Source organism: Typopeltis vanoorti, chromosome 20 (assembly GCF_054136105.1).
Source record: "Typopeltis vanoorti isolate ZY-2024b chromosome 20, IOZ_Tvanoo_1.0, whole genome shotgun sequence".
NCBI classification, from domain to species: domain Eukaryota; kingdom Metazoa; phylum Arthropoda; class Arachnida; order Uropygi; family Thelyphonidae; genus Typopeltis; species Typopeltis vanoorti.
This window is the reverse complement of record NC_143568.1, coordinates 68,560,430-68,572,499: the sequence shown is the minus strand read 5'-3', so window position 1 is coordinate 68,572,499 and position 12,070 is coordinate 68,560,430. Positions and strand designations below refer to the sequence as shown.

At 34.5% G+C, this 12,070-nt stretch overlaps 1 protein-coding gene across 2 annotated transcripts in view; it reads left to right on the top strand.

Annotated features, from left to right (window-relative positions):
- Positions 1–12,070, top strand: part of gpp (DOT1 like histone lysine methyltransferase grappa) — a 282,498-nt gene that overhangs the window by 249,316 nt on the left and 21,112 nt on the right. For both annotated transcript variants that reach the window (XM_090409770.1, XM_090409771.1), the window contains one exon: positions 7,412–8,666. In XM_090409770.1, the coding sequence (XP_090265896.1) occupies positions 7,412–8,666 (1,255 nt within the window). The remainder of the gene's footprint in view (positions 1–7,411; positions 8,667–12,070) is intronic.

Here is a 12,070-nt window from a genome sequence, read left to right as displayed (position 1 = left end):
TGAGCTGCAGTTCTCACAAAATGGGATTGTCCTAAGAATTTTGTTAGGACTATGAGAATATATTGAGAAATTTGTTTAAAGAACATCCCTTAGCAAACAAGTTAACCTCGTAGCTTTAGTTGTTTTGGCTACAATTCTAAATCCAATCCAACTCTGTCTTATCGTTTAAAAAAAAAAATTGCAAGCAAACTTTTTCTAGTAGAAAATTGAACATATGTAAAACTTGAAATATTAGTTGAAAGTATATTATCTCCATATGTTTAATTGATATGTGTATATTTTGTAACATAACACTAAGTAATTATTCTAAAATGTTATTTTCTGTATTTGTATTCATTTTATTGCTAATTTTCTTTGAAAATTTCTCTTCCTCAAGTTTGAATATGGATATCTTGCTTCCTAATTCCATTTGTAATTAGACTCTCAAGCCTAAAATAGATACCGCTTCATACATTTATTAATTCGTGACAAGTTACTTATATAATGATAATGAGAGCGGCTGATTTCTTGAAACATTCAGAGTATTCAAGTGTTCATCATTGGAAGTGTGATTGCCATACATCATGCATAGTTGTTTCCACTGGAATTATAACATTACTGATGTTTCATCATTGTAGGAAGCTTTGGAGATACTGGAAGCTAATTCAGTAGCAGAAGCCATGATTTTCATAAGTGTGCCATTGTGTGGTTTGCGTGTGTTTAATGCACAAATTGAAAAATGGATTTTATTATCCACTAGAATGTGAGGAATCTTTAAGGAATTTTTCATTTAAAAGTGAGTTAGCCAGTCTTACATGGAGATGGGGGGGTACATCCTGCAAACCAGCCAAAAGAATTAACAAATATAATATGCTGTCCTCATAGCTTTAGCTGCTTCATCTATAATTCAAACCAAATTACACTCTGTATCTGATCTAGGTTTTTCTGCTGGGTTGATAAGTGTTGTATAATACTCATACTCAAAATTCATATGAGAAACATATGGGGCATGTTTTTTTCTGGTCACATAGCTTTATTATTTGATGTTCCATTATGCTTAATGCAAGTCCTTAGTGTCTTTACTAGTAAATTGTTTAAGGAATTTACAACGTATACTGAAATATTATTAAAAGAAACTTTAATGAATACTTCCTATATTTCGGCAATGTCACATTGCCATCTTCATGGGAACATAACTATGACACGTGCATGCAGGCACTACAAAAAACAAATGAGGTAGAAGAGAGAAAACTACTGTTGTTCCTAGAGTCCTAAAGGTGCCCTTAGCAGGCTATATTGGGTTGTCTTGGCTGTTGAGCTGAAGTTCTCACAATGCAGGCTCCCCAAATTTGGGGCATTCTCATGCACTCAAATTTGTTGAGGTTTAGAAAGTTTTTTTAGAGCTGAGGCTAATTCCATGAACATTCTTTCATATTTAAATTTGCTGCGGTGTATTAACGTGGCTTTCTTCCAACGTATTCTGTGGCAGGTATCCAGAGCATGGTCTGCCAGACCAGAGTGGCTGTACTGGTGAAACCGGATGTAGTCTTTGTGTTCTGAAATCGTGACATTTGCTGTCCTGCCTGTTTGGCCAAAGTAGGATAGTTTATAACTGCAAGGGACCTGGTATACACCAGGTAGGTCTAGGGGAGGTGGAGCGGATAAGGGATGTTAATTTTTTATATGGTTTGTAACAGGAAGTCGGGTCGTATTTTTTTTAAGATTTTGGATAACTTTTCAGAGGTGCCCCGGATATAGGGAATGGTGATGGATTTAGTGTAATCTTTGTTATGAAGTGGGGGGGGGGGGAGTTGTGGTTAACTGGTTTTAATATTTTTTGGGGGTTGTGGCCATTGGCTAAGAAAGTATTAAGGGTGTGGTTTAGTTCAGTGGTTAGGGTATTGTCATCTAACAGATTAATTTTGCCCTGTTATATAGTGTTTTTATAATCCCATATTTTTGTGAGGGGGGGGGGGGTGCTGGTGAATGTATCTGCCTGTATGGGTGGGTTTTCTGTAAACAGAGAAAACCAAGGATCCATCAGGCTGGCGAGTGATTAGAGCGTCTAGGAAAGGGAGACTGTTGTTATCTTCTTTTTCCAAGGTGAACTGGATTCTGGGGTGTTGGTTGTTTAAGTGTGCTAAGAAGTGGAATGTCTCTGAGTCATGTGGCCAAATAGCAATCACATCATCAACATAGCGAAGCCAAATAGTGGGTTTTTGTGGAGCTGAGTTTAAGGCTTTCTCTTCAAAAGTCTCCATAAAGAAGTTGGCCAGGGGTGGGGAAAGTGGTGAGCCCATGGCTATCCCCTCTATCTGTTTGTAGAATTTTCCTTGCCAAACAAAATAGCCTGAGTTCATTGTGAACTGAAATAGGACTGAGATATCGGGAGGAAATTTGGCTTGGATGAGCTCTAAGGCTTCCTTGAGTGGAACATTTGTGAATCGGGAGGAGACCTCAAAACTGACCATTAAGTCAGTATGTTGGAGTGAGAGGTTTTTTATACTGGCTTTGAAGTAGGCTGAGTTTTTTATGTGTGATGGTGTGTTGCCAGTATAGTGTGTGAGCGCTTTGGCTAATTTGTATGTGGGGGAATCGATGCCATCCACTATGGGATGTAATGGCACATTTTGTGTATGTATTTTGGAAGTCCATATGGTTTAGAGTTAAAAGGTTTTAGTTTGTTGGTAACTTCCATAGGTCAAGAAGTGACCTTCTTAAGGAGCCTTTGGAGTGTTCTAATTTGGGAGTTGGTGGAATTATACTCAATAGGGAGGTAGGTAGCCCGATCTAACAATAAAGCATTAAGCTTACCTGGTTTGGTTGAGAACCACAGTGGCATTTCCTTTATCCGCTTTGGTGATTACTATTTTTTTTGTTTTTCTTCATTTCTATTAGAGCTTTATATTCTCCTTTGGATAGGTTGGTTTTTGGTGGTCTTGCTTTGGTGAGAAACACTGGCTACATCCAGTTTGACGTTGTTGCCGATATGATTTGGAAAGTTACGGATGCCACGTTCTATCTGAATCATTATTTCTTCAGTCGGTATTTTCTTTGAAGATATGGCGAAATTGTGGCCACATGCCAGTGCATTGAGTGCCTCAGGCTTCAAAGTGGTGGGCGAAAGGTTGATTACAGGGTTGAGATTCGGAGGTAGAGTCCTTTTTCAGGTTTTCAAATTTCTTGATGTGCCGACTTCGTATCTTTTCAAATTCTTTTGCTGTCGAAGCACATGAGACATTGTAGAAAATCGTCCAAAGGTTGTGGCTTAGCGTGCCGGAAAGCTCCTCCTCTAGCACCTGAATAGCTTTGTTTACGTCGGCAAGGAGAACACGCGTAGCGGTGATTTGTTCTCGTATTGAAGCTGGCACGGTTATAAATGCAGAGAGCCTTCTGTGAAGAGTAATGGTGCTTGAATTTTACAATTCGGGATTACCTCATTATCCCGGCAGCGATTTAAAAAGGTCAAACAATTTAGTTGTCTCGAAGTCTTCAGCTTTAGTTTGCCGTATTGGCGGGCCTTGCGTGCAATTGAATCTCTGTGGATGATGGTAATTCTTGTAGACAGGCTTATACGTTGGTAACACATGACTAGTAAATTATTTAAGGAATTTACTAGCATACTGGAATATTATTAAAAGAAACTTTAAAGTTTCTTTTAATAATATTCCAGTATGTTTAATTTGATCAGTCTACAAGAATTACTTAGTGTCTTTATGAAACAGAACTGATGACAAACTTTTAGTGATGTGTGCAAATCAGCAGCAGCCATTGCGCTTGAGTGGTTTATGGAAGGGAAGGAAGAAAAATTGTTTTAAAGATAGTTTTATATTATATTCGTAAATTTCCTGAAAAGTCTGATTGTGTTTAATATTAATTTCATATGTTTTAAAATCTATATTACTTTTAGCTTGGCAGTTTCGAGCTTACAGCAATCAGTAATTTTTGCACACCCACATTCTTTTTTACTTAGTTTACTAAACATTGCAGTTCCTTGATATATTATAAATATGAGGGAAAATTTGCAGTCAAAAAAATCTAGATGCCTCCTTTCATGAATGGGAGGTCAAAAAAATAAAAAATAAAATTTGACTCCTTCCTCCACCTCAATAGTCAGCACCCCAGAATCCAGTTCATTACAGAAAAAGAAAATAATAATAGCCTGTCTTTTCTAGATATCCTAATCTCATTCTCCCAGTGGCACCTTTTCTTTCTTAGTTTATAGAAATCCCACCTACACAGACCTCTACTTCACAGTTTCTACTCATGTATGAAATATAGGGAATTTTGGCATAAGCTGAACGGAATGTTCATTGTCAAATTAGAAGTGAACCACTTAAGATTCATTCATTCATTGTATAAAATTTAGATTTTTGAGAATTAAAATTTACATAATTAAACATTCAGTTCTTTCATTTAGCTTCACAAATTACATTTTACAAACCAAAATTGATTTGCTTCTGTAAAATGCTGATAAGTCTTCCACATACTTGTGGAAGCACAACTTATTATATATTACATGTGTTAATTTGAGATGCAGATTTAAATTTCATATAATTAATGTGTTTAAATAAATTTGCCATTCATTGTTATGTTTAATTTGATCAAAACTTAACATGCAGTTTTTTTTTTTTTTTAGTAATAATTTTCTTGCATCTATATATTTCATATATACATACATCATAGTTTATTTGGCTGTGAATAGGGAAATATACATAGTAGCATTCATATAACAAATGATATCAGGTCTTCCCAAAATGTAATATCATTTTTTATACTGTACTTGTAGTCTCAGCTTGTCTGAACATTAATTTTTAAAGCCTTATAAGTATTGCTAAGCTGAGTCAGTCTCATTCTTATTGTTTAAATAATCCTTTATTACTATGGTGGTCACTCTAGAGCACATGAGATACATCATGCTTCATGAGTTCAAAAAAAGGCAACAATGCTGCTAATGCTGTAAAAAAATGTACAAGAAGTGTATGGCAATAATGTTTTGAATGTGTGAAAGTGTCAGCGATGATTCCAAAAATTTTGCTAAGGGGACTTTAGCTTGAAAGTCTTCCCTCGCTCTGGGCGCCCATCTCTCTCTCAATAATGATATGCTAGCGGCTTCCAGCATATCATTATTTTGAGAGAGATGGGCGCCCATCTCTCTCTCAATAATGATATGCTGGAAGCCGCTATTCAAGAAATGCTAATTACAACTGTTGAAGATTTATCAAAAGTTTTAATTCATCGACCATCCATCGCCATTCGCAAGAACTTGGAATAGTGTCTAAGCTCAGCAAGTGGGCTCTTCATGAACTGATGAACAATAATCGAAGAGAGCGCATCAACATTTGCACTGCTCTTCATTCTCAAGAGGTTCGGTCACCGGTGGTGAAAACTGGATACTTTACAAGAATGTTAAGCACCAAAGGCAGTGGGTTCATTCGGGGGGGGGGGGGGGAATAGGCTAAACCTCGACCAAAACAAGACCTTCACTCTCAGAAGGTTTGTTAAGCATTTTGTGGGATATAGTTGGTATTATACAATTTGAACTCTTGCCACAAAACCAAACAATCACAGCTGAAGTATACTATGAACAACTCAATCAATTGAATGAAAAACTGAAAGAAAAGAGGTGTTCTCTGGTCAGTTGAAAGGGTGTTGTTTTTCACCATGATAAAACACGCCCTCATCAGTGGAGCCACCAGACCCAGAAGTGATACCAAGGTTGAAGTAATGCATAAGTCCTATTTCCATATGCAATTAATCCAAATGAATTATGCATTACTTCAACTGTGGTATCACTTCTGGGTCTGGCTTCCACTGATGAGATTTCAATATAGGTTGAAACCAGTCTGGATAATGGCCCTTCCCTACTAAGGCATTTGATGCAAAGTCATTAGCCTCTATATACAAGTAGCCCAGTTGTGAAGTTACTTTCACATACAAACTTTGTTTTCTTACACTTGGATAAAGGATGAATCCAAGCATATAATTTCTTGGCATCTTTAATTTATAAAATTAAATAGTTAATTGAAACATTGAAAACATCAACTCATTTGGAAGGAAAACCTAGAGGACAAGTGAAACATTTCAGCTAATTTAGGCACAATTTTTAGTTTAGATGGCAAATTAAATATGGATATAGACAATAGAGATTAGTAATACTGTGATTTTGTGAGTGCTGTAAAAAGTCCATTAAACCTCCAACATAATGTCCTCACAGCACTTAAGCCTCTACACAAGAAGAAATAAAATACTGGTATGATAGAAAATCAACTGAATAAATTTATATGGAATAAGAAAGAAATTAGTCAAGACACTAAACTAGCTGTACAGGTCAGTGCTCAAACTAATTTTAAGCTATGGATCTGAGAGCTGGGTTACAAATAAAATACTTCATCAAAGACTGGAGACCACAGATATAAGAATTCTGAGAAAGATTAGAGGAGTGAACAGATGACATCAGTGTTAGTATCATATTAAAAATGAGGATATAAGAAAGAATTTGACATTATTAGCATTCAGCAATGTGTTATCAGAGCTAATCCCAGGTGATGTACCCACTTAAACAGAATGGGAGAGGAAAGGTTAGCAAAACAAATGTTTTTTTTTTTTTTTTTTTTTTTTTTTTTCGAGGATGATCACCTAGATCATGGTCTTCCTCGAGAAGACCAACATCTAGGTGGATTGATACAGTAAAAAATGCTTTAGAAGACAGAAATATAAGATCTGATAATATTGATGTCTTGATAAGATAATATGTTAATTTGGAGGAAAATTGTCAATAAGAAGTTAGTAATGATGTAAATTTGTATCCTGTACCCTCTCCCCCCCCTTCTAAAGAGTACATTTCAGGAATTTTATGAGATTTCATATTTGAATAACATTTAATCATATCGATGATTAAATGTTATTCAAATTAAATGTCTGATCAATACCAGACTACTTTTGCAGAAAAATTGGTAATAGGATATTATGATGGTACTACATGAAAGTTCACAATATTATTTCTTATGATGATGATGACAAATTAAAAAATATATCGAAGCCATTGTTTGAATGGGAATGTAATTAGATTTGGATTTTCAGATGCATTGAATTATCTAATAGCAACTTGACCAGATCTTAATCTAATAATTCAGTATCTGGTAAGTGAGAAATATTTTTAATATATGTAGATCAAGTTTCCAACTTTAACATCCATAATCTGCCAGTAGCAATTCTGTTCTCTCATAAGACTAAGTACATTCAACCAAAGCATCTGATATCTGGACCATTTGGGTAATAGGAAGAAGGATAATAGGTTACTTACTTTATTACAGTAATATAATGCTTAAGTTAAAATATTTAGTTCATTTTAAAATATATTCTAATATGAATATGTGATTTGTTATCATTTAGTATCTTAAAATGTTAATATTGTTATTTTTATTTTTAGTATACTGATCCAAATTGCCTCACACCTGAGTTAATTCTAAAAGAAATATCTTCTACCCTGATGCAGAAGAAATTGCTTCATAATAAAATATGCAAACTGGAATCAGAAGTGAAAAATTTAGAGAAGTCTATTTTGGAAAAGCATTCACTTAACAATTCAGAAGCCTTCAGAATTCAGAAACATTCAGATGCTCCCCCCATAAATAATATACCTACCAAAGATACAAAATTGAAATTTAAGAAACCAAAGGAACCAACCATTCATGAAAGTCTCATTATTCCTAACTTTGAAGATAGAATTAAGACAATAATTGCCAATGCACTGAGAGATCCTTCACTGCCAAAAATGGAGAAACCTGTGTTTTGTGATGAGGATATGAAAACCCCTGTTTGTGCAAGTCATGATAATGACTGTGCTGAGTCTAAAGGAAAAATTAATTTAAATGTTACAAGTAGTAGTACGTCACCGAGTGCAGTTCCTGCTTTACCCAACAGTTGTATTTTTAATAATTTTTCTGAGAGCCACTTCAATAAACCAAATTCTGTTTTATTGCATAGTTCTTATTCTAAACCTGTAGGACTGCTGGCTGTTTCACAAACTGCGGCTAATCAGCCTGTTGTTAATCTCACTGAGATTAAACAAGAAATATGTACTGATGTTGATCTCTCAAAGAGTCTGGATACTGGTCAGAATTGGATTGAAGATAAGAAATGTGATGAGAAGAATTCCAATGAAACGGAACTTTCAAATCCTGAAGTGTCTAGTACCCTTCCATCAGGAGCTTATTCACCTATTAGTCCTGGTAGAAGTCCTGTGTCAGATCATTACCTGGCATCTCCACTTAATAGTCCCATGAATAAAACTTTCTTCTCCTCAGCTCTTCTTCATAGTTCACTTTCTGTAAAAGGCGTAGGAATGTCTAATGATGGTCATCAAGGGGTTATTTCTAACATTCAGTTGCCATGTAACACACTGCCTAAAGATGCAAAAAGTGCAGATCCTCTGTGCAAAAGGAATAATCATACTATTGTTCATAGAATTGCAGAGGGTATACATGAACAAACTAGTCATTGTTCAGTCCAGTTAACTAAGCTCAATTTACCATTAACCAAAAGCGGTGCACTGTCAGTATCTTCTCAGGATAACAGGTGTCAACGATCACATAATCTAGACCATAAAAATGCTCATCTTGTAATTACACCATCATCAAAAAGAAGTTTGAAGAGTGATGAAATACAAAGTAAAAAGATTAAAAGTAAGTTGATTTTATTTTACTTTCTCAGTTCTGATATTATAAATAAATGAATTTTAAGTGCAGAAATGTAGAAATTTCCATTTTCACTCTTTCTTGTAAATTAGGATTTTTTTAAAGCTTTCTTTAAATGAAATTTAAAGAAAGCTTTAAATACACCAAAAAGCTTTAAAAACACCATAGCTCAAGCTTGGTAGTGCCTACATGTAACGGTGAAAGCAAATTATATAGCTAACTTCCCTTTCTGGTGTCAACCATGGGTTTATATGCATTACGAGCATGCTGACAGGTACGTAAATACTTTTTTAATAATTTACTAAAAACATTGCTACATTTCAAGTGACTGAAGTTACTGCCTAAGTTTTCTGACTAGGGACAAAAAAGAGGAAAAACTACTCTTTTTGCCTGACTTCTGTTGAATCACTAAAGCAGGGTCACCATCTTTTGCACATTTCTAATAAAGGAGGAACTACTTATACTTAAGAAATACAATCCTCATGTCATTTTAGAATCACACTCCAAATTAACAACACTGATCTGCAATCAGAAGACAAACTTCATTCTCTAACACATCCTGAAGTGTGTAAAGTGCCCTGTGATTATAACATGGTCTTCTATGGACAGACAGACAGGAATATCTGTTAATATATGCCTCAGAGAAACATAATAAATATTTACCACCATCATTATGACAAGTCAGGAGTGGCAAATCATATTTAGACACCCCCCTGACACAAGATTAGATGAAGAAAACTTACCTGTACTATATAGAAGTTATTACAAATTGAAGAGATTATTTCTCAAGTTGGCAACAGCTATGAATTACTTTTCTAACCTCAAGTGTAGCTGCATTAACTTGCCAGAAATGTGAGTGAAGTCACTGCAAAATCAACTTCAGTTCAATGATTGTTTAAATAAAAAATTAAAAAAAAAAAGTGTGTTGACCTGCTTCTGCTCTGTGTGGAAAAATTTTACATGACCTGCCAATTGCCTGGTCAAAAATCATTGTGCATAGGGACATTTCAGTTATTGTGTGGCTGCACACATGCAGCTTAGAGAGACTATGGCTAGGAAGTCTAATCAGTGATGATGGAAAATGTGAACAAGAAATAAAAAGAGGAATACAAATAACCCAAAACAGTCTTTCTTGACATGAAACAAATACTTACCAACAGAAAAATCAATACGAATCCAAGAATAAAGCTAGCTATGTATATTCTTTGGAACTATATACATTATATACATTATACTCAGAAACATAGACTACCAGAAAAGAAATGGAGAAGGGAAAAAAATTGACTAGAAATTTGGTTATTAAATAGAATGACATAGCTTAGCTGGATACAAAAGATTACAAACATGTACTTAATAGAACAAACTAAAAATGATGATTGGATGTGATCATGAAGAGGAAAATAAAATTCTTAGGAAATTCTTTTGCTAAATGAAGGATTGACTAATATGATCATCACAAGAAAACTATAGGGAAGAGGAGGCCAGCCAAGACGTTACTTAATAAATGGCATTAAACACTGGACAGACAAAAGTACCATACACATCTTTAGTGATGTATAAGATAAGGAAGGCCATGGCCACCAACCTCTGGATCAGAGATGGCAATTGAATGAATGAATTGTATGAAAAAATTGATCACTGTTAAAGCAATGTATGATATGCTCGTAAGTATACAATATAGTACAGTAATTTTCAACTCTAGATTTCAAGACTCTCCACCCATGTAAGGTTTTTTTTTAACCTTGTACTGTGAGCGGGCTAAGGATTTTTCTACTTTTTTTATTTATTAGCTTTTCATACTCTTTATATATGTGTATATATTAAAGATACCAAGAAATTTTATACTTGGTTTTAAACCTTTTCCCAAGGAAGCAAAACAAAGTTCTGCATGTGAAATATATTCACATTTGAGCTACTTATATATAGAAGCTAATGACTCCATATCACTTGCCTTAGTATGTATCCCATAATGCAAAGCACCCCTCCCCTTTTTTTTTCTCTTTTTTTTTTCCCCTCTCCCCGAACATGTATAATGCAATGCATAATGGGAAGGGTCACTTCCCAGACTATTTTTAACCTTTATTGAAGTCTCATCAGTGGGAGCCAGACCCAAGAGAGATAAAAAGGTTGAAGTAATGTGGAAGTCATAAATCTCATATACAAGTAGACAAAAGATGCTCGACCTTATTAATAAAAAATCTCTTGATGAAAGAAAGATGTAGACAGTTTTTACCTTGGATTTATTATACTTTAAAGATACCAGGAAATTTTATACTTGTTTTAATGATTTCTGCATTACTTCAGCCTTTTTATCTCTCTTGGGTCTGGCTCCCACTGATGAGACTTCAATAAAGGTTGTAACTGGTCTGAGTAGTGACCCTTCCTATTATGCATTGCATTATACATGTCCGAAAGAGGGGTGCTTTGCATTATGGGATATACTAAGGCAAGTGATATGAAGTCATTAGCCTCAGGCGTGAATATATTTTACACGAAAAACTTTGTTTTGCTTCCTTGGGAAAAGGATTAAAACCAAGTATAAAATTTTTTGGTATCTTAAATGTATAATAAACCCAAGGTAAAAAAAAAAAAAAAACTCCACACACACACACACAAGTTGTAAAATATATATTACGTTGTTCAGAAACCCTGCTCTAGAGACTAAATATGGAACTTTCTCACACTGGACTGCAAAATTCATCTTCTGCCTTAAACATATTCACAAACCACTAGGTTTGTGAATATGTTTAAGGCAGAAGATGAAAACTGAAGTTACTAATTACTTAACTAACCAGGCCAGTTGATGTTCTTCTCTCTCCCCATGATTGAACTGTTTTTATTATTCAAAACATTCCAAAATTATAGGGTTTTTATATATACAGCTAGAAAGAATTTTAAGTGAAATTTGATCTTTTTGTTTTGAATTTGAGAATACTTATGGCTTCACTCAGATAATTTTTAATGGCAAAACAGAATTAGAACAGTACATTTCTTGTGATGATCTCACTCTGCATAGTATGCTGTTGCAAAAAAAAAACACTTTGTGATTTTAGGATCACCGGTTTCTTAATTTGGAATTCAAAATGATAAATTACTGCAGCAGAGTGATATTTTACTACCTCCTTCACCAAAACTAAATTAACTTTTTTTTTTCTATTAATCCTTTTTATTTTATTTCACTTCAGAAGCATCCAGCTAATTTTATTCAGTTCACTTCACTTTATTTTTAATTTTTATATGCCTCACACTTAAGGAGCATCAGCATTCAAGACTTAATGGAAGAAAATATTTCTTCCATTAAAAAATGGAAGAAATATTTTCTTCCATGAAAAAAAAAAAAAAAAAGATTTATGCTAATTATCAAGGTTCATATCTCTACTAGATAGGCATGC